Source organism: Glycine soja, chromosome 7 (assembly GCF_004193775.1).
Source record: "Glycine soja cultivar W05 chromosome 7, ASM419377v2, whole genome shotgun sequence".
In the NCBI taxonomy this organism is placed as follows: Eukaryota; Viridiplantae; Streptophyta; class Magnoliopsida; order Fabales; family Fabaceae; genus Glycine; species Glycine soja.
Window position 1 is genome coordinate 37,620,053 of NC_041008.1, and position 23,144 is coordinate 37,643,196.

Consider the following 23,144-nt stretch of genomic DNA (forward strand, 5'->3'; position numbering starts at 1 on the left):
CTCTGGTTAACGCTTTCTTGTCTCCTATCATTTGCTTTATTTAATTCAACTCTTCATCTATATCAAATTATTTGTCTCGTATTGTGACGTTCTTTGTCTTGTATTTGTCTCTTAGATTCCCTTCTACTGTATTTGTCTGCACAATAAAGGAGAAAAAACATTTATTTATGTCAGGACCAAAAAAAAAAAAAATCACTTCTATTTTCTTTGTTTTACCCTTTTTTCTCCGGAGTCAAAAGGCAGCATCCGGTGGTAACTCGTATTTATTATTAGCTACATTTTCATGCAAAATGTTAAATTAGACAATTTGGATCTTAAATACCCAGAGATATAGAAAGAAATTAAAAATAAACAAGTAATACATCTCATAAGTGATTTAATGTACACTAAATTGATTATTTTGATCCTTTATTTTATTTAAAATAAATTTTATCTTTTCAAAAGTTTACTTTTAATCTTTTATCTTATTAACATATTCAAAATAATTTTTATCTTTTAAAAAATTAGCTTTGATACCTTATATTATTTAAAATGTTCAAAATATTCATCTAACTATTTAAATTTATTTAGTTTTATCCTTCGAATATCACTTAAATAAAGAATTATTTTGATTATATTTAAATAGTTGAATGATGATTTTAAAATTTTAAATCAAATAAGATACCAAAATGAATAATTTAAAAATAAAGGATAATTTTAAATAAGATAAATGATAAAAATAATTTTTTTATAAGATGAAGAATCAATTTGAAAAAAAAAATAATCAAAATGATTATTTAACGTTTAATTTAAGAGAAAAAGTGAGAAATAGAAAATGATGGAGTACATCAAAATTGCATCTTCAAACTCGTGCGGGCAGACATCCTACACCACATGTGTACATTGTCTTTTCGGTGCAACCATTGTTTTTATAGTTTATGGTTTTAGGATATACTCATATATTCAGTGCAAGAAGTTGTACTATAGGAGATCAAACGGGCAAAGTTAATTATTACTAAATTTTATGATATTACTTTGTTGAAATATTCATAATTTTTTGTTATTAATTTTATAAAAAAAAACCCTTAATTAGTGTAACTGTAACTGATTTAGTCATAAGAGAAATATTAACAATAAATTCTTTTTGTACACACTATTAATTATTGAAGAAAAATTATTAAAAATTACATAATTTTATAATTAATAGTAAAAATATATTTTAATATAATTACAATATAAGAGAAGCCAACACCCCCCTGCCTACCCTTAACATGTCATTGTTATCCCTTAAGAATCTCAATTTTCTTTTGTTCAACTTTTTCCCTACCATTGTTTTGCTTGTGCATGTGACCCTATTTGTTTTTTGCTCATCAAAAGGCTTGTTACCATTCCCTCTTTATCCCTATATAAAGGCATTAAGCCATTCATCTATTCACAGATACTCTTTACAATTGCTTGAACCTCTCAGAAGCAAATGAGGATTATTCACAGCCTCGCATGTTTGGTTCTCACCTTCATCTCCTTCAATCCTTGTAAAGCAGAACAAGCACAAACTATTTTGAATTCCCTCAGCATTGACCAAATCCTACAGAAAATATATGAATGGGGAAATGGTGCACAAGGGTTCCAAGAAGGCCAGATTCAAATTTCAGGCCCTATAGTGGTGGCAGGAGTGCTGTGTTTCATAGCTTCTTCAATATCTAGTGCTGGTGGAATTGGTGGTGGTGGACTTTTCTTACCAATATTAACTATTGTGGCTGGCCTAGACCTCAAAACAGCTTCAAGTTTGTCAGCTTTCATGGTCACAGGAGGGTCAATTGCAAATGTCTTATGCAATCTTTGTGCCACAAGTCCTAAATTTGGTGGCAAGTCATTGATTGACTATGACATAGCACTTTTGTCAGAACCATGTATGCTGCTGGGAGTGAGTGTTGGAGTCATATGCAACCTTGTCTTCCCAGAATGGTTGATTACTATGCTGTTTGCTGTTTTCCTCACTTGGTCTACCTCAAAGACCTGCAACAGTGGAGTGCTGTTTTGGAAGATTGAGTCAGAAGAGAGAAGGAAAAATGATGGATTTGAAGGGCTTGAAAAAGGACTATTGGAAGATGGGAGCTCTGAAGAAAGGGAAGAGAGAGTTCAGGTGAACAATGAAAAGGCAGGGATGAAAAGTATTGAAGAACAAGTTATGGTTCCTGAAGAAAATATTAGGATGAGGATACCTTGGTTGAAATTGGTGGTCTTACTCTTGGTCTGGCTCTCTTTCTTCTCCCTCTATCTTCTTCGTGGAAACAAATATGGACAGGTTAGATTTTGGTCTTTCTTGTTCATGGTTATATAGTGATGTTATAGATTTATTAAACCACATGCTTAGTTTACTTGACATGTTGTGGTTTGTGATACTGATATTAGAATTGGACTCACAAAAATATGGAACAGTCAAGTTCTAGATTGGCATGAAGAAACGAGTATAGGAGTACAAGATTAGTTCCCCTGAGTTGACCAAATTCAAGATTGAAGGGGGGGTATTTTTATTTTTAATTTTAATTTTTAGTTTTCAAAATGCAAGATTGCTCAGAAAGTTGGTGAAGGGTGGTGTAAGGTACAAAGAAAGGTTTACAATTGAGGGAGAGGTTAGACAGATGAAAACATAAGAAGAATATGAGAAAACATCTCCCAGTTGTTTTTTTGTTTTATTTTTAAAATAGCTATTTTGAAAATAAATTTTAAAACTTAATAGGTTTTGGAGGAAAATTTGTGTTTTTTAAAATCAAAAAGTGAGAAAGAGAATCAGTTTGTGTTTTTTCCCCCTCTTTTGTTGTGATTTTAAGTCCTTTTCATTGTGGTGGAATTTAGTGGAACACTAGTTGCAGAAAATCTAGTGGCGTAGACCATTGTTTTCTTATAGCTGCTAGATGTAATCTCTGAAAAGTTTCAGTCTTTCAGATGTTAATTAATTTTTCTTGTTTGTTTGACTCATAATATATATATATATATATATGCATTTGATGAACGATCTTATGACCATGTATTGCAATTGTTGAAATTATAGAGTATCATTCCAATGGAGCCATGTGGTGTGGGATACTGGATTCTTTCATCAGCTCAAGTCCCTCTTGCTTTATTTTTCACTGCTTGGATTGTATATAGAAAAGAAAGCCATCAAGACCAAAATCTCATGCAAGAGGTTCGTAAAACATTTTACACCGGAAACTAGTTCTTGAATGTTGCTTAAGAGTTAGAAACGCATTCAATCAAATTCAATGCAGGATCCATGCCTATCCTCAAATGGACCATCAAACAAGCTTATTTTTCCAATGATGGCACTGCTAGCAGGGATATTGGGTGGTGTCTTTGGAATTGGAGGTGGAATGCTGATAAGTCCACTTCTTCTACATGTTGGAATAGCTCCAGAGGTAAGTTCCATTATCATAATCCCTTCAGTCTCTTATATAAGCGCACACAAAATAAATCATGATGATTAAGAATATTAATTAACTTTATTTAATTTTCTTAATCTCTTTTTAAAAATGAATTTCATTTTCTAAAGAAGAAAACTTAGATACAATACCTTAGGTGTTTTTTTGTTGTTCTCCCATCAGAATTGGAGGAGTTTCACCTTTATAATCCACATAATCCTTTAATGTAAATCTTTATTTTGCATATTACCGAAATAAAACTCTAAATCTAGTCGGAGAACAACACAAACAACCCCTAAAGTATTGTATCTAAGTTTTTTCCTTTCCAAAACCGCCCTTTATGCTAATGGATGGAAAACTTCAATTTTTGGGAACTTGATTCATTTTGAAGGTTGTGTAGTTGATATCATGAGAATCTGAGTTATTGGAAATAAAATCTGATTTAAATAAAGGATAGTTTAAGAATGATTTCATTAATAAGGTGAAATTAGTTGAGATTTGCTTATATTCTGCACGATTATACTTATTTTTTTTCTTAGACTAGAGAGGGTGAATATCATTAGCTAATTAGGCATTAGTGGCTAGTGTAATCCATCAACTCAGTAATCATTGTAGTGCTTGAGGCTGATAAACTGGTATTGACCAAGCAATCAAATTATTTTGTTGTATAGGTGACAGCAGCAACATGTTCTTTCATGGTTTTCTTCTCATCCACCATGTCAGCCTTGCAATACCTATTATTGGGCATGGATCACATAGAGACTGCCCTCATCTTGGCCCTAATATGTTTTGTTGCATCACTTATTGGGTTATTAGTGGTGCAGAGAGCAATTCAAAGCTATGGAAGACCATCCTTAATAGTATTTTCGGTTAGCATAGTGATGACTTTAAGTATTGTTCTAATGACTAGCTTCGGAGTCATTCGAACTTGGAAAGACTATACATCAGGTAGATACATGGGATTCAAACTACCCTGCTGAAAAACAATTTTGCTGAATTATTATCTGATAGTATTCTAGTCCTTTATCTCGCTAAATTCGCGTGTCAACATCAGAGTATAGTTATCAATGGAGTAAAATTTTTGGACCTTTTGGATTTCATGCAAAACTTGTTACTAAGGAAGCCTGGCATTTTTTGGCTGTTATGATATTCTTAGATTTATGTCGTGTGCAAGAACACATAACAACTTCCAGAAAAAGAGATAAATAAAAAGTGACATCGTTGTTGAAAGAAATTCTCTTGACATGTTTTGTCAAAATAAGAAGAAATGTAACTTAACAAGTGTTAGTTGAAGAAGGGATTCTAATCCCTTACACATGTGGTCTTGGTTCCATTACTAGAGAGTATTATGTCTACAAGGAAAAAATACAGTTGAAAAGGGCCTCACTTTCGTGCCAAACCATCCAAAAAATAAGAAAAACGAGCAAATTGAAGAGGTTATACATGAACCAGCATCCAAATCCAAATTGAAGAACTACGTTTTCAGTCTTTCAATTCAATGCTCTGCACTCTGCAGTATGTTACCGGAAATATCAAAAAGTAAAATACTCTTCCAAAGCCTCTATTGTTATTCAATTATTACAAGATGAGACAAAAGAAAGAAAATCCCGGTAAAACAAAATTTTTGATTTTTTTGTTTTGGTCCATAAATAATTAAATATGCAATCCTTCACATTTTGGACTGTTAGAGAATTATTGTATAGACCTAAATTGCAAATAGTTTTACCTAATTGCAACTAGTTAATCAGTTCCTAGACACTTTCTCAAAAAAAAAAAAAGTGGCCCTATACACTAGAGGATATATGCCATAAAAGAAGAATTAAACCTTTAAAGAGTTAACTCTAAATCCTTAACTACTTGTGTCAACTTATATTAACGTACAATCCTAAAGGGGGGCAGTTTAGAAGAGAGTTACTAAGTAATGTGTTTTGCGGTAATTTAATCTTTACAATCCTAAAAATTATTCATAAATTTAGACTCAATATACACAGGTTTCTTTTATTTACCAATTATTTTATGTTGAACACGGTCTGGACAGCATAAATTATCTATACACCCTTATATATGTATGAAACAATCGTTCATCCATGTCAAATTAAATAATTCCTCATTAGAAAATAGACTAGTCACAGGTCAGATTTTGGGCTCCGTTATACATGTCAAAATTTAGGCAAATTAACCACTCTAATGTGTCTACATTGATATTCTCAAAGATAGCCAAGATCGAGTCCCAACTGCCCCATCCTCAGTGTCCTGTTAGCTTTTTTCAAGTGTCCCTTTTGTTGTCTAGTTATTTTGCTGCTGTCGTTTGTAAATGATGCTGAAAACAAAGTTTCAGCCCAAAATAATGAGGGAAGAACCAGGAATTTGTTAACATTCTGGGAAGAGCTTTGTGAGAAAAGAATCCACTAAACGGTGAAGAGTTTCATTTCATTTAGAATCAACAAGTGCTGAAAGAGAAGGAACAGGAATTTGTTAACATTTTGAGAAGAGCATTGTGAGCAAAGAATCCACCAAATGGTGAAGTTTCATTTCATTTAGAATCAACAAGCTGCTAGCATTACATTGAATGTCACATCTAAATGGTACAAATTATTGGCAGTACCCTTGGAGGCTAAAGCCAAGCCTCTAAAAACCAATTTACACAAGCTTGATTCTCTAAAATTTTACACTCATACAATTGTCACAGCAGCAAAAAGAATATTTTCACTCTGCCGCTAAAGCAGGACAAATAAAACAATTAATGTTGGTCATGGATGAGCGTATGGCCAGGCAAAGCTCTGTTCCCTTTTAACCATAGCTCAACCGGGACTCTGAGGAGCGTGTTGATGTCTGAGTCTGACGCCGTGGAATCCCAATTTCACAGGCATTGACTCTGGCTGCAAAGCGTAGAGAGCATAGTGATTCGCCAGCTGAAGATTGATCAGGTGAGATGTTGACAAACATCAACGTTTTGGAGTCCCCACCAAGATATGGCTGCCATGCATACAATATAAGTTAAAGAGCATTAGAAGAACAAGTAAATGCAAATTGTAAACTAAGATCTTCGGTGATCAACAAATATAATAGTTTAAGCATAGAAGAATCCATAAAGTTGAGTAGAATATGTACAGCAGCATTTTCCATCACTTCATTACCAAAAATAGAAATGATAGGACACTGCCATTGTAGGTTACGTTAAAATAATTGGTTTTATCCTCGATTCCTAAATGAAACTTTTTTAAAAGTACAGGATATTGTACCACCGGGACAAGACTGTTACAAGTGTCATCCGTTACCCAGACACTCAGATTCTTAGATTATGAATTTATGCTTTATTCTGTTGCATTTTGTGCCTGTAAAGAGGAGACAATCAAACTTCAAGCCTGCAATGTATTCATCACCTTAGTTGTTTTCTTATACAAAGAGTTTTTGTGTGTACATGATACTCACAAATAATATAAGGGAGTTTAGCTAAATATATGATCCAATTTAATCAAATTTAAACAGATTGATTTAGGTCAGTTTTTAAAAAAATTAAAAATACAACACAACCCAAACCAACTCGTTTGTAAGCCGTTTGGGTTAAATTGGATCAACGGGTTAAACATTTAAATTTGTTTACTATTTTTTAAAATCCAATATTTTTTATAAGTTAAAATAGATGGAATACCAAATACATTACTTATAATTGTTATGTGTAGTCAAATAGTGGAAAAAAGAATCAGGAGAGAATTTGCATTATCATCATCACCACATAGGCTAACATACTATGTTAAACTTGAAATATAATAAACAAGTATGACATTCATTAAGTAAAAAAAATCCAAAAAAAAGAAACTATTACGGTATAGTTTAACAATTCCAATATTCTCAATTAGCCAAATGAGTAGTGTCAATAGAAATTCAACTAAATCTAAAATAGTTTGAAATAAATTAAAAAGCAAAATAGATGTCCTACAACCAACCTTGCTATAATAAATTTGAACTACAAATTTGAAGCATAATTGATTTTTAAAATTTAAAAATATACTATATATTATATATAAAAATAAAAATCATAATAATAATTTAATACAAATTAACATGTCAATGGACTGCATCAATGAAATCAGGTATTAAAATCCATGACCCATCTCAAAACTCAACAAATTTGAATGTGTTGGATCAAGTTTGATCCAAAAACAAAAAATACCCAATTCAAACTATTTTGGATTAATTTGAATCAATTCAAATCCATAAATGATCCATACATGAACACCCTCATAAATATGCACCAGGACTCAAATGTTGAACACTGCGGGAGATGATATAATGTTGAACACTGCTGGAGATGATGGCCAAGTAGCTAACTATGGCCATAGTTACGATATTTGGGTAAATTATTATGCACTTCTTTAAGGAGAATTTGCCAAACACAATTCTACAAAAGCTCTAAAAAATAAAAAGTTTTTTAATTAAAAAACAGAAAAAGTGCTTTAAATAAGATAACTTTACTCTTCAAAAAAAAATAAAGAGAACTTTAGAAGCTGCTTATTATTATTACCCAAAAAACAAAACAGAATCTTCTCATTCTATTTCTCTATTCTCAATCTTTATGATTCAAGAATACACTACCCAAAAACTTTTAAAAAATCTTCAACTTAAAAAGTAAAAAAAGAAAAGTCCAACAATGCCACCATATCAATCTTTATGCCTGTTTCTGATTATTCAATTGATATAAACACTGGATCAAGCATATTAATGCCACCATATCAAGACATGCGCCATTACATTTTTTAGGAGTGTAACACATTTTTACTTTTTCATATGAGTGACAAGAACCCCACCTGCTAAATTCATCAATATTGAAAATTTTAACAATAAGCATACCTGGAGAAAGTGTGTCAGCTTTGAATTCCTAAAAGGAACATGCTCCTCTTTCTTTGCCAAAGCAAATATGACATCGCTCAAGGATGAGAGACTTTTGTTGATAGCCTGAATGTGACAGCAAAGCAAATTACTGTTATTAAAAGAAAATTAGAATTGTTGACAGAGAGCTCAAATTCATAGCAACGCAAATTAAATAGATACCTGAGTTTCCTTTAACCGGTCCCCAGTTGCCCCACTCCTTGACAGTCTTTCACTTCCAGCCAGATCAATCAGGTTTAGCACACCTTGCACTTGTTGTTCAGTTTTCTACAAAATAGAGAGAAGTGCATCAAGAAATAATGTCAGGAGGAAAAAAGAACAATAACAAAATATGCTAATGTATTACGAAAGCATGTACCTCATTTCTCCCGCTTATACGCAATTTAAAGACAAAGTGGCTTCTGGATGACCGTTCGTTCATCTGTGTTCTTCCCACTGACCTGAAAAAACATAAGTGCCACAATTTCTTATTTTCTTTGTTTATTAATATGATATGATCAAGTTATTGTTGGAGTAAGTAAAATTCTTCACACATACTCACACTATGTACTCACTCACTCTATGTTAGAGAATAAGAGAAGATGAAAAAATTGATTGAGAAAATAGAGGAAATTTAGAATTCTGAATTAAAACTTTTGTACTCTCATCTTTTCTCATTCATGATCATTATTATTTTTATACACACTGCACATGTAACTACAACAACCTTCATAGCTGTCAAACTAACTAACTCCTAACTACTAACTAACTGAATTACAACATACATCAACATCCCTCCTTAATTTAAATTTGTCAAGGATGTCACTCCTAACTTGTCTCTCAATTCCTTGAACTTGATAGACTTCAATGGCTTAGTTAGTATGTCTGCAACTTGATCTTCAGACCTACAAAACTTCAATTCAAGCTTCTCCTTACTCACTTGATCACGCAGAAAATGAAACTTGATTTCAATATATTTACTCCTGCCATGTGCCACAGGATGCTTACCTAAATCAATTGCTGATTTGTTATCCATCAACAACCTCATAGGACTGCAATTTCTCAAGTTTAGTTCTTCCACTAAAGCTTCCAGCCATAGAGCTTGACAGGCTGCCCCATAGCAGCAGCAATATATTCTGCTTCACATGTTGACAAAGCAACTACACTCTGCTTCTTTGAGCAAAGAGATTGGTGATATTCCAAATTTGAAAACATACCCAGTAGCTTTTCCTATCATCCTTATCACCACACCAATCTGAATCACTATAATCAAACACTTCTCCTTTAATATTCTTCTGATTGTAAGGATATAAAATGCCAAGATCCAATGTTCCTTTCACATACCTCGGAATCCTCTTTGCTGCCAGGAAGTGAGGTGTCTTTGGTTTCTCCATAAACCTGCTTATCAACCCATCACAATAGACAATATCAGGTATGGTGTTACATAGGTACCTCAATGAGCCTACAATTTGTTTGTACAAGGTAGGATCAACTTCTTTCTCATCCCCATCTATTTGCAGCTTAATTCCACTTTCAGTTGGTGTGATAACAGAATTGCAATCCATCATATTGAACCTCTTTAGGATGTCTTCTGCATACTTCTTTTGATGCATGAAAATCCCTTTACTGGTAGAAACAAATTCAATACCCAGGAAGTATGATAGTTCACCAAGATCAGACATCTCAAATTCATCCATTATTCTTCCTTTGAACACTCTTATATCTTCTTTACTACTGTCAGTCACTAGCAAATCATCTACATAGAGACATATTATCAAAAACTCACCAGAATCTGTGTTTCTGACATAAACTCCATGCTCAGTAGTGCACTTGGTGAAATTCTGCTGGACTAGGAAGCTATCAACTTTCATATTCCAGGCTCTAAGAGCCTGTTTGAGGCCATATAGTGCCTTATTCAACTTATAGACTTTATCCTCTTGTCCTGCAACTACATAACCAGGTGGTTGAGTTATGTAGACTTCTTCTTCAAGTGGCCCATTCAAAAATGCTGACTTCACATCTAGTTGATATAGAGAGACCAGTTTTTGTTGCAAGCCGCTGCCACAATGAGCTTAACAGTTTCAAGTCTTGCAACTGGAGCGAACACCTCATTATAATCCAAGCCATGTTTTTGCAAAAATCTCATTGCTACTAATCTTGCCTTATACTTGAACACATCTCCATTAGGCTTTACTTTAGTCTTATAGACCCACTTCACATCAATTGGTCTTTTTCCTTGAGGTAAAAGGACTAACTCCCAAGTCTAATTCTTCTCAATTGATCTCAATTCTTCTTTCATAGCTGCTCTCCAATGTGAACTTTGTGAGGCTTCATCATGACTCATTGGTTCTGATTCAGCAAGTAGAGCAAAGTGCACAAAATCCCCTTATGCAGTGATTGCTGTATCAGGATACAATTCATATTCTCTGAGTGTTTGTGGTATTTGTCTCTCTCTTTGTGACCTTCTGAGTTGCTCTCCACATGATGGTACATCCTCTTCACTTTGTTTGTCTTCAAGGTTCACAATCACCTTTCTTTCACCATTGTCAACAATATTTATTTTCCAATTCCAGCCCTTTGTTTCATCTATCAAGACATCTCTGCTAATCACAACCTTCCTCATTCTAGGATCATACAGCTTGTAGGCACCAGTTGGATGATATCCAATGTGTATCATTGGTTCAGCCTTGTCATCAAGTTTCTTTTTGTTCTGCTCAGACACATGCTTAAAACACAGTGAACCAAATATTCTGAAATGACTCACACTAGGCTTCTTTTCTGACCATGCTTCTTCAGGTGTGTATCCCTGCAATCTCTTAGTGGGACACCTGTTCAGAATATACACAGCAGTAGAAGTTGCCTCTCCCAAAAAGTAATGAGGCATTTTCTTCCCTTTCATCATGTTCCTGGCCATGTTCAGAATGGTTCTGTTTCTTTTCTCAGCAATACCATTATGCTGAGGTGTATAGGGAGATGTCACTTCATGAATTATCCCCTCTTCATCACAAAATACTTGAAATCCATGTGAGTTATACTCATCACCTCCATCTGTTCTAAGCACTTTGATTACCGATAAGATTATGGGTGGCTTAAATGATGCTTCTTCTGAAGGCCAAAATACCACTAAGTTACAGGTTGTTGAGGGGACTATTAACAAAGAAGGAAATCATCTTGAAGACTGCGAAGAGGCCAAGCAGCAATGGATTCTTGCGAAGTCCATGGGCCTGAACCATGAACTAGATTCTGAAGGTATACACTCTTTCTCAGCTATGGAGTCTCGGGACAGGAAAGAAGCTTTGAAGATGAGAAATACATATATTCAGAGATGAATATCTTGACCTACAACATTAGGGGGCTAGGTAGAGGCCTTAAATGGGCTTCTATTAGGAATTTGGTGGATAAATATAACATAGATCTTCTGTGTCTGCAAGAAACTAAAAAGGATGTGTTAGACAAAGCTTCGTGTCAATTCCTATGGGGGCAATCTGATTTAGACTGGGAATGGCAGCCTGCCTTAAATGCTGCAGGGGGTCTGTTATGTATTTGGGACAACAACAAATTCCATGTTGATTTAAGGATTTCAGATAAAGACTTCATTATGCTGGGTGGAATATGGCTACCTCAAATGCAAAGAGTTGCAGTCATTAATATATATGCCCCTTGTGATCATGCTGGGAAGAGACAGCTTTGGCAGAATCTTAGCTCCAGAAAATTACAATTCCAAGACTCCTGTTGGTGTTTGGCTGGTGACTTTAACTGTATTAGGCACCCTCTAGAAAGACAGGGAACTAACAACACTACTTCAGATTCTCAAATCATTCAAGACTTTAATGAATGGCTTGCTGATATGGAGGTGGAGGATGTCCCTTGCCTGGGTAAGCCTTTTACTTGGGTGAGGCCTAATGGAACTTGTAAAAGCAAGCTTGATAGAGTGTTGGTTTCAGATGGGTGGCTTGAACTATGGCCTGATAGCTCTCAACATAACCTTGAGAGGAACTATTCTGACCATTGCCCTATTATCCTCAAATCGAAGATTTCTAACTGGGGCCCCAAGCCTTTCAAGGTTTTTGATGGCTGGTTGCAGATAAAGGAGTACAATCAAGTAGTCAAAGATTGTTGGTCTGTTTATCGACCCATGGGATGGGGGGGTCTTGTCTTAAAGAACAAGCTTAAGAACCTTAAACAAAGGCTGAAATTGTGGAGTAAGGAGAACTCAGCAGACATTTGCACTCAAATAAAGCAGCTCCAGCAGCATATGAATGAGCTGGAAAACTCTATGCCTTCTCAACCTTCGGAGCAACAAATCAAACAGCTGAGGGAAGTTCAATCTAAGCTTTGGGAGAAGGCTAATCTCCATGAGTCCATCTTGAGACAGAAAGCTAGAAGTAGATGGGTTAAAGAAGGGGACAGCAGCAGCTCATATTTCCACAAACTAATCAATTACAGCAGGAGGAGAAATGCAATTAGGGGTTTGATGATTGATGGTTCATGGGTTGAAGACCCTCTCTTGGTCAAGGCTGAGATCTTACAGCACTTTCAAAACAGATTCCATGAACCCCAGCTGCAAAGACCTAACTTAGATGGAGTTCAATTCAGTGTACTGAATGCTTCTCAAAGGGACAGAATGGTAGAGCCTTTTTCTGAAGAGGAGATTACTCGAGCTGTGTGGAGCTGTGGCAATGGGCCTGACGGGTTTAATTTCACTTTTATCAAGCAGTTTTGGCAACAGCTCAAACCTGATTTTCTTAGGTTTCTTGATGAGTTCTTTGTTAATGCCTCCTTCCCCAAAGGCAGCAATTCCTCCTTTATCGCTCTCATTCCTAAGCTGAAAGATCCCCAAGCTATCAATTATTTCAGACCTATATCTCTCATAGGCTGCATCTATAAAATTCTAGCTAAAGTGCTGGCTAATCGGCTGAGAAAGGTCATGCCTTATCTTGTAGATGAAAGGCAGACAGCATTTATAAAAGGCAGACATTTGCTTCATGGAGTATTGGTGGCTAATGAGGTGATTGAGGAGGCTCGAAGATCCAAGAAGTCTTGTATGGTTTTTAAGGTGGACTTTGAGAAGGCTTATGATTCTGTTTCGTGGCAATTTCTCATTTATATGTTGAAGAGAATGGGGTTTCATGAGAGATGGATTAGATAAAGACATGCCTCTCTTCAGCTTCCATCTCTATTCTCATTAATGGAAGCCCTACTTCAAAGTTCATACCTCAAAGAGGGCTGAGACAAGGAGACCCCTTGGCTCCTTTACTCTTTGATTTAGTGGCTGAAGGCCTGACAGGGATAATGAGGCAAGCAGTAGCTCAAAACTGCTTCAAAAGCTTCCTGGTGGGGAAGAACAAGGTTCCTGTGGATATACTGCAGTACGCTGATGATACGGTGTTCTTTGGAGAAGCTTCCATGGAGAATGTCAGGGCTGTGAAGGTCATTCTCAGAAGTTTTGAGATGGTATCTGGTTTGAGAATTAATTTCTCAAAAAGTCAGTTTGGTGCCATAGGTCAAGCTGATGGGTGGTGCAATTCTGCTGCTGCTTATCTTAACTGTGCTATGTTACAGCTTCCTTTCTGTTACTTAGGGATTCCTATTGGTGTTAATCCAAGAAGAAGGGTGGTTTGAAATCCAATTATTAACAAGATTGAGGCAAAGCTGAGCAAATGGAACCAGAGGAATATTTCTATGGCTGGAAGAATCACTCTTATTAATGCTGTTCTAACAGCATTACCTCTGTTTTTTATGTCCTTTTTCAGGGTCCCCTCAGCTGTTATTAATAGGATCTCTGTCATTCAAAGGCAATTCCTTTGGGGAGGTAATCCAGAAGGGAGGAAGATTGCTTGGATATCTTGGAGTCTTTGCTGCACTCCTAAAGATAAGGGAGGTCTGGGGATTAAAGATATTAAAACCCTCAATAAAGCCCTCCTTTTCAAATGGAAATGGTTGTTGTTCCACCAAGCTGATCAACTCTGGAACAGAATTCTGGTATCTAAATACAATGGCTGGAGGGGATTGGGCCGGGGACCTCCAAAGCATTCATTTTCTTCTTGGTGGGCTGACTTAAGGGCCACTACTCAACATCAGAGTATGTCTGCTGCTGCTAATCAAATCTGTTGGAAGTTGGGTAGAGGTGATCAATTTCTCTTTTGGGAAGATCCTTGGGGTGATGAGGGAATCCCTCTTAAAGATCAATTTCCTGAGCTATTTAGAGTTTCTTCCCAAAGTAATTTCAGGGTGGCTGAGATGGGATCTTGGACTGAGAATGGTTGGGTCTGGAACTTGTCTTGGAGAAGAAATCTCTTCGATAATGAGCTACAGTTAGCGTCTAAATTCATTGATCAAATCCATGCTTGGAGTCTAAATATCTACCTGAAGGACACCTGGACTTGGAGAGCTGAAGCTAATGGAGAGTTCACAACTAAATCTACTTACCAAGTTCTTCAATCTCAGTTGGATGATCAAGGTCAGTTCGAGGGGTTCCAGCAACTCTGGAAGCTAAAAATTCCTCCTAGGGCTCTTTCTTTCGCTTGGAGGTTGCTTTGGGATAGACTCCCTACCAAGGATAACCTGGTCAAGAGACAAAGTCAGGTTGAAAATGACCTTTGCCCTTTCTGCCACAGTCAACCTGAATCTGCACCTCACCTTTTTTTCAAATGTGATAAGATTATGCCTATATGGTGGGAATTCTTCTCTTGGGTCAAGGAAGACAAGGTTATCCACTGCAGACCAATGGATAATTTCCTTCGACACTATTCTGCAGCAGCTTCAAAGGCTTCTAACAAAAGATGGAAAATGTGGTGGGTAGCAGCTACAAACTCAATTTAGAGACTCAGGAACGACATGATATTCCATAATCTATCCTTTGACATCTCTAAGTTGACAGATAGCATCTTATTCCTTTTATGGACTTGGCTGAGGGGTTTGGAAAAAGATTTCAAGACTCCTTTCCATTGCTGGTCTTCAGGAATGTCTATAGCTTTTACCTAGTGTGACATCTAGTAGGGTGTTGTTTTTGTAGGGTGGTTTTTCTTTCCTGTTTTATAGGTCCTATATGTATCTTGTAGTACCTCTGGTACTTTTTCAATCAATATATATATATCTTTGCTTTCCAAAAAAAAACTTTATTTTTCACTCAACAACTTAAACTTCTTAAAAATGTTAAACACTTCACTTTTTTGCTTAATGAGATAGATCCACATTTTTCTAATAAATTCATCAATGAATGACACAAAGTAACTGTTACATCCTAGGGATTTCACTTCAAAAGGACCACACACATCAAAATAAATCACTTCAAGCTTTCTTTTGGATTTGATTGGAATTTCTGACTTGAAAGAATTCCTTGGTTGCTTTGACACACAACACTCAACACACAATTGTTTTGGTATCTCAATTTGGGGAAGACCATGAGCCATTTTCTTACTTTTCAATTCACTTAAACTCCTGAAATTTAGATGACCAAACCTGTGATGCTACATCCAGCTTTCATCACTTATAGAAGCAGCCAAGCATTGAAATTCTGCAATCTGAATTCCAATCTTGAATGTTCTATTTCTTGACAAAGGGGCCTCTAGAATCAACCTCCTATTTCTATCAAATATCTTTATTTGATTGTCCTCCATCTGCATTGAGTAGCCCTTTTCTAGCAACTGTCTCAAACTCAGCAAATTATTCTTCATATTGGGAACATATAGCACATCATTGATAAATGAGTGTTGTCCATCCTTCCTCTGAATCATCACCTTTCCAATGCCTTCTGTAGTTACAGAGCTGTTATCTGCAAACTTGATCTTGCTCTTCACCTTATCATCAATGTTTACAAACCACTCTCTATGTCTAGTCATGTGATTGGAACAGCCTGTATCAAGATACCACAGATTAACATTGTCTTCTTCTGAGTTTATTGTTGCCATTAGTAACACTTTATCAGAGTCAAAATCCTCATCTTATGCTAATTGAACCTCATCTGCATTTCTTGGAACCCTTTTATTTCTGCATTCATCTGCAAAATGTCCCCATTTCTGACAGTTATAACACTGAATCCCTTTCTTGTTGAATTTCTTCTTGCCCGCTTTGTGATTCCCTCCACTTTTCTTGTCAATTTCTTCATTCTGGTTATGATTTCCAGAACTGCTGGAGCCCTCACCTGACACCTTCCACTTATTGTTCTTCCACTTTCCCTTTCCCTTCTTATTCTTGCCACCATCATAGTTGTTCCCTTTGGTTGTTTGGGCTTGCATAGCTTGCTCAGCTGATCTTTGTGAATTTCTTTCATTGAGCCTCATCTCTTGAGTTTTAAGTATTCCTTGCAGTTCTTCAATCTTCATTTCTTCAAGATTCTGGCCTTGCTCAATTGCCACCACTATATGATCGAATCTTGGTGTCAAGGTTCTTAATACCTTGTCAATGATCCCCAAGTCTGATTGCTTGTCACCATAAGCATTCATTTGATTTGTAATTGCCAAGATTCAAGAGAAGAACTCACCAATGCTTTCTTGATCACTCATTTGTAGAAGTTCATACTGCCTTCTCAAGGTCTGCAACTTCACCTTCTTGAGTTTGCTATCCCCTGCATAGGATTTCTCTAGAGTATCCCATGCCTTCTTTGCAGTATCAACAGATCTAATTTTCTGAAAATTGTCTGCATCTACACACTGATGAATAATGAAAATTGTCTTTCATCAAATCACGGTGAGCCACCTTCTGTGCATCAGTCGGGTTCCTGTCAAGTTCTTGAACCCCTTCTTGCACCACTTCTGTCACATCTTGAAATCAAAAGATTACCTTCATCTGAGTACACCAATCATCATAGTTCTTGCCTTTGAGAACAAGCATAAATGCTGAAAAATTTCCATTCGAGGAAGCCATCTCAATTTCGGTATCCAAGGATCTTGAACCTCAGCTCTGAATACCAGTTTGTTGAAGCAAGTAAAGTTCTTCACACACACTCACACTATGCACTCACTCACTCTATGTTAGAGAATAAGAGAAGATGAAAGAATTGATTGAAAAAATAGAGGGAACTTATAATTCTGAATTAAAACTTCTGCACTCTCATCCTTTCTCATTCATGATCACTATTATTTTTATACACACTGCACATGTAACTACAACAACCTTCATAGCTGTCAAACTAACTAACTCCTAACTACTAACTAACTAACTGAATTACAGCATACATCAACAATTATATTACATAAGGACGGTAGACCAATAACAAGGGCACATTGTCTATCATAAACATTAAATTTCCAGCTGAATCGAGTACACTAATATTATTCCAGTTATATCATAGACAGAAACTTGGAAGGTTAAACTGATTAGTTGAAAAGCAATAATAAGTCATCTAAAATTCATGTGGAAGAAAACATGCATTCTTGCACATATTCATCCTGAAAGTTCATTCAAAGCATTAACTTCAAGCGAGAAAGGATTAGCAGGATCCAAATTCCTAAGACCATATACCTGCTTTGTGCAGCCTGTTGTAGAAGAGAGGAAATCTCCTCCGCACTACAAACTTCCAGTGTTGCGAGGTCCGATTCATGTTTAATAGTGTGCTGCTTGCTAGGAGTGGGAGCACTATTTTCTGTTCGTGTATGATCATTCCCACTTGACCGATTTGATGATAACAAATCTCTGATGGTCTCATTATATATTTCATATATTGATACCTGAAAACATTTAATTAAATTTCAGTTTCCATTTGTAGATGTGGCCACATGAAAATTGAAAATCAGGATGAAGTATACTAACATGCATTGTGTACTTCCACCCTTGGTCTTTTAGAGACTGGCTAGTCTGGAATATCTGTTCTAAAGAGCGTGGTATCAATCCTTTCAGATCTGGCGCATCAGGCCTACCCATCATAGTATAGGTTTTGCCTGAACCCGTCTGTCCATATGCAAAGATGCACACCTGCCATAACAAACAATTGCCCTCTGTGTCAAGACATGATTTAAACCCAAATCAACACAAACAAAAGCAAGAAAAATATGAAACAAAAAGATAAACCCCCAGCAACCGATGTTTATAATGGTATAATCTATTTCATTTCTGTTCTGCATCTCAAGACTGAAACTACTTTTCATGGTATAAAAAGTATAAACACAACTTTGAGTTGTCTTAAGCCACAAAAACATCCAAGATATTAAGCATGATAAAGTCAGAAGTAGTCAGACAAAACCACCTATTTGAACAAAATACTAGGCTAGATTTCATAACAAATAACAAATTTAAAGAATATGAACTTCAAGCATTGATAGTTGAATTTCTAAAGATATGGCTATACTTAATAAAGAAACAAAAAAAGAGGACAGTGGATACTTAACGACAACCAAAATAATTATTAATTAATGATCATTTCCTATAATAAAGGGCTAAAACAGATAATCATACACTACATACAACAAAAATAACAACATTAACCTTGTCCCACATGGACTGCATACATTTAAATCAAAAACAAGTATTCCAAAGCTACTAATCACATAATTTTGACTTTACCACAATTGCACCCAAGAAATTTGGTAGGAAAGCAAATGCAAGAATTATCAATGGTATTTTACAAATGAAACTCATTGTCCAACACACCAATGGCAAGTGTTTGTTCTATCTTTTGGGTTACAATATTATCTTGTTGCTAACCATTTTGATACCTATTTTCCTGTTTACCGTTTTCTGCCAGGCACATACTGAACCAAAAGGAGGCAAAGTAGAAATTTACCTTGTAGCCATCAAGTGCACTTTGAACCAGCTGTGATATCTCTATGAAAATGTCCTGCTGAGAAGCCTCATGATTAAACACCTTGTCAAATGTGAAATTGTACTTCTGCCCTGCTGAACATTAAAGGATGGGATTATGATACTTGACATAGCATGCAAACTACACGAAACTCACAAGATAAAATAGCAACGGAGAGGTTCAAAGAAGTTTGTCAATATACCGCTTTGTACCAAATCAATGCCCCGATCAAGCACTTCTGTTGACGTAGGGAAAGAAACAGTCATGTCTGTTCCCAGACTGTCCTCTGCTAGGAGAGGACGCACACGGCAGAACACACGAATATTTCCTTTTAGCTCCTGGAAATAGAAATTAATTGGATACCATTGAACTGTAATGCCTTACATCAAAGTGTAAGTGGAGATTTATGTTATAACCACCAAATATATGTGTGTGTGTAAAGCAAGCAGCAATACCAGGATAGTGTTGTGCAGTTTTTTCCTTAGCCTCTCTCCTTCAATAACTTGAAATTCTTTATCTGCCAATCGATCCTGTAGTTCACGTATAATTATCTTTTGCTCTTCAAACATTGTTCTTGTTTCTGAAGCAGATAAATCAGCATTCTAACAGAAAGAAAATAAAGTTTTGTGTCAACTCTAGTTGTCAAAAACATTAAATCACCGCAAGAAAAAATCACCAAATAGCATTTCGACATTTATTTCTAAAAAAAATTTAATAATGGTAAGCAACTGCTCCATGTTAAGAATAAAAGTCAACTGCATTACCTTTAACTTTTCCTTTTCAGCAAACAACTGCTGCTGCATGATATGTATTTGCTCCTTCTGTGATGAACAAGTCTCCTATAAAGAAACCCCACATTACATAAATCAGTGGATTTATGTAATAAAAGAACAAAATTATAAAAGGTAGCAACAAAACAAAACAACAAACCTCAAGAGCATTTGTTTTAATCATCAACGTATCCAATTGTGTACATGTTTTCCCTGTATATTCTTTGTACTTTGCTATTTCTCCAGTTAAAGCATTTACTTGACCCAATTGGTGATCACGATCATCTCTAATTTGTTTTAACTCTTCACGAAGGCATTTGAGCTCATTTCCTAAAATTTCTTTCTGCTTTATAGCCTCGTCTTGTGAAACCTGAAAACAGATATAAAAAAAAAAGGTAAAAAAAGAGGCAACAAACACAAAAAAGATAGACTATCAAGATACTTTCAATAACAACAGGGAGTTAATGCTAATAATGATAGTTTTAGTAAAATAAAACAGTCTTTTCACAACAAGGTTACTTGTGACATTTTAAGAATTAAAAACAAGTTAAAATTAAAGTGCTAGCTTGAAGAAGAATGCCAGCACATTGGCATCAAAAGACTGCAAGGTAAGCTACCAATATCCGGTTATTCACTTCCATTCCACACCTATTGTAGCAAAACAATTTTCAAAATGTTCACATATTTCACTTAATTTTAAATATTTCTTAAAATTAACAGAAAAATTCATGAAACAACACTCTCCATAGACAAAACATCATTAAACACTTCATAGCATGAGAAAAAAAATATTGATAGTTTGATACAACTTACTTTAAGAGATACCAATTGATCCTGCAATGCCTTATTGTGGCCTCTTACATTGCTAAGGCTCTCAACAATGGTTGCTTTCTCTGATTCAAGTCGTTTATGGGCCTCATTAGCAGTTTCAAGATCTGACTGAAGACGACTATTGTACTGCTGCAGGCTCACATTATACTCTTGTGATCGCTTGTACAAGTCCTCATTTGAAATGGCCTGCAAAACACAACAGTTTCAAAAGCAAAAGATAATGAGGAAATCTGCAGGAATCAAATAACAGAAAACGTGAACATCTTTTAAGTATAGTGCAAAATTCACCCAAGAGGGCAATAGATAGTTTCAGATAACTCGGTGGTAAAGCTCAATAGTTTGATATTTTACCAATAACTATACAGAATATAACATAGTATCACCTTCTTCACAGCAACTGATTTCTCATCCCGAACTTTCTCAAGCTCAGCTGATTTCTCATCCAGAACTTTCTCAGCTTCAGTTCTGGCTTCCTTTTCTTTACCATAAGAATTAATTGCTTCCTAGTTGTGGTGCCACAAGGAAATGGGGCCATCAGACAATAAAGTAACATCTCTTTAGATATTCAATCACAAAGCTAGCAGGCAACCTTACCAACTTATCTGATTCTTCCTTCACAATTCTCTCTTCTAGAGAAGAAATTGTCTTCCTCAAATCAGATACAGTCTCTTCCAACTCCTCAATCTTACTCTTCATCTCAGTCTCTGAGAAAACAAAAAAGCATGTTGATACAATAAAATAATTGTTCTTTCAAATTCGACATGAATTTTTTTAACTGTCCACCAAAAACAATAGATACTATGTGGGTATATAGAGACAACAGAGTCGAACAAGATAGTTTAAAATGAAAACTATAGGGTCATTCATCAAATAGAGCAATTTCTTCTACAAAGCTCTTAACACAAAAACATAAAACTCAACTAGCTTTCTACATCACCAAATCACTACAATCACCAGACTATTATTACACTGAGGAACAAAGTCAATGAACATCCCTACTTACGAGTAAACTACTTCACCTAAATCCCTACCTGCTAGCTATGCAGCATACGATACAACAATACACAAATAGCTTTTCCTGCTCAACACAATAAGTACAACACAAATCATTGCAAACAAGCTTCTAAACACATTTTTAAGATATTTATATTTTCAATAGCATATTAGCGTATCCACCCAAGTTATTCTAAAAAATCTCCAAAGAGAGAAAACGCACCAGTATCAGTGCACTTCTTCTCAGCAGCCTCCAGCTCAAACCGAAGTTTTTCCTTTTCTTGCACATACCCTTCTTCAATCCTCTTAAACCACCGAACGCAGAGCTTAAGGCGCTTAATAAGATCCGTCATCTGCTCAATCTTTTTCTGCAAAAGCAAACAATCACCTTTTAAGAATGCCTAAAAAGGGTGATATTTTTATTCACTAATTGATTAAGTGAAGAACATCTCAAATACCTTATTATCATAAGTATTCCCCTTCTTCTCATTGAGCAACGTCTCCACCTCATCCTTCGTGAAATCGACGACGACGGCGGCGCCTTCGGCGGCGTCACTCGTTGCTGCGTTGTTGGTGACAACGGAAAACGGCGTTCTGACCCTACCACCCTGCTGTCGGTCCATCTTGTCAGCTCCGAGGATCCGGCGACGCTTGTCGAGAGAAGCTTCTTCGGGACCCACTTTTTTCTGAAACCGAAGAAAACGAAGTCGTTGTTGAGAGGGTAAAGCTCCGTTTGGATTGTGAGAAAAAATGAATAAAAGAATTACTTACGTTGGTGCTGCTGTGGTAGCGAGAAGCCATTATGTGTGGCTTCGGAATTTGAAGAGTGGAATTTGGACTGATTAGGTAGGTTAGGGTTGACGAGAGTGAGGTTCGTGGAGCGTGAGATTTTGAATTTGGATCTGGCGGACCCAGGTTCTCTTCCGTTCCTCTGGTTATGGAAGTTCTGTCTCGTTTTTTCAAATTAACAATTTTGAAACCAACGGTCACATTCGATTGTGCATAAGGATAAGGAAATGTACTTATTTTTAATTCTTAATTAACCCGTATTTTTATTTATTTATTTTATTTACCATATGATATTGGTATCTTTGTGAATAAGCCTGCACGCACAAGTTGCATATTTTCATTTTGACACGTTTTATTTTATATTCAAGAATCAAAATTCAAATCATAAATTACATAATAACATGATTCTCATAAATACTTTTGAATCTTTTACATGTGAAAGACTTTTTTTCTTCTTATAATCTTTATAAATTTTAACGTTTTTAGAAATAGTTTTTATTATCATTCATCAATTTCAATATAGTTGTTAATAACACCACATGTTTAAACCATATGTTTAAATGCATGTTACTACAAAATATTGTTAGGTACTAATTAAAACTTTTTTAAGAATTACAAGAATCAAAATTAATAAATAAGAGCTTATCATTAAAGTTAATAATTTGTATAATGACTAAAAGTTTACTTAGACCTAAAATAAAATAACACCCCATTGATTTGTAATTTATTAAAGTAAAAATTAAAATAATAAAAATA

At 35.5% G+C, this 23,144-nt stretch overlaps 2 protein-coding genes across 2 annotated transcripts; one reads left to right on the forward strand and one right to left on the reverse strand.

Moving 5' to 3' along the window:
* The first annotated feature begins 1,305 nt into the window (after positions 1 to 1,305).
* Positions 1,306 to 4,659, forward strand: LOC114419454 (sulfite exporter TauE/SafE family protein 2-like). The gene is made up of 4 exons (XM_028385123.1): positions 1,306 to 2,284; positions 3,032 to 3,166; positions 3,249 to 3,395; positions 4,070 to 4,659. Exons 1-4 carry the CDS (start codon positions 1,454 to 1,456, stop codon positions 4,376 to 4,378), a joined length of 1,422 nt encoding a protein of 473 aa, XP_028240924.1. The 5' UTR covers positions 1,306 to 1,453; the 3' UTR covers positions 4,379 to 4,659.
* A 1,234-nt stretch (positions 4,660 to 5,893) lies between these two features.
* LOC114419453 (kinesin-like protein KIN-14C) lies at positions 5,894 to 22,579 on the reverse strand. Its single transcript, XM_028385122.1, has 17 exons — positions 22,371 to 22,579; positions 22,058 to 22,285; positions 21,823 to 21,967; positions 21,201 to 21,310; positions 20,990 to 21,109; positions 20,589 to 20,792; positions 19,936 to 20,145; positions 19,770 to 19,844; positions 19,461 to 19,607; positions 19,208 to 19,343; positions 18,988 to 19,097; positions 18,018 to 18,179; positions 17,730 to 17,935; positions 8,647 to 8,728; positions 8,451 to 8,555; positions 8,250 to 8,354; positions 5,894 to 6,374 (listed from the first exon to the last, which is right to left on the reverse strand). The coding sequence occupies exons 1-17, from the start codon at positions 22,398 to 22,400 to the stop codon at positions 6,189 to 6,191; spliced, it is 2,361 nt and encodes a 786-aa protein (XP_028240923.1). The 5' UTR covers positions 22,401 to 22,579; the 3' UTR covers positions 5,894 to 6,188.
* Between the last annotated feature and the right edge of the window lie 565 nt (positions 22,580 to 23,144).

Bases quoted from the DNA above. Each gene is read 5' to 3' on its own strand.
- LOC114419454 (XM_028385123.1), top strand. From the start codon at position 1,454: ATGAGGATTATTCACAGCCTCGCATGTTTGGTTCTCACCTTCATCTCC. The intron at 2,285-3,031 runs GTTAGATTTTGG...TTGAAATTATAG, and splicing joins GTGGAAACAAATATGGACAG to AGTATCATTCCAATGGAGCC. The intron at 3,396-4,069 runs GTAAGTTCCATT...TTTGTTGTATAG, and splicing joins ATGTTGGAATAGCTCCAGAG to GTGACAGCAGCAACATGTTC.
- LOC114419453 (XM_028385122.1), bottom strand. From the start codon at position 22,400: ATGGCTTCTCGCTACCACAGCAGCACCAAC. The intron at 21,968-22,057 runs GTATTTGAGATG...TTGCTTTTGCAG, and splicing joins GGAATACTTATGATAATAAG to AAAAAGATTGAGCAGATGAC. The intron at 21,311-21,822 runs GTGCGTTTTCTC...TTGTTTTCTCAG, and splicing joins GAAGAAGTGCACTGATACTG to AGACTGAGATGAAGAGTAAG.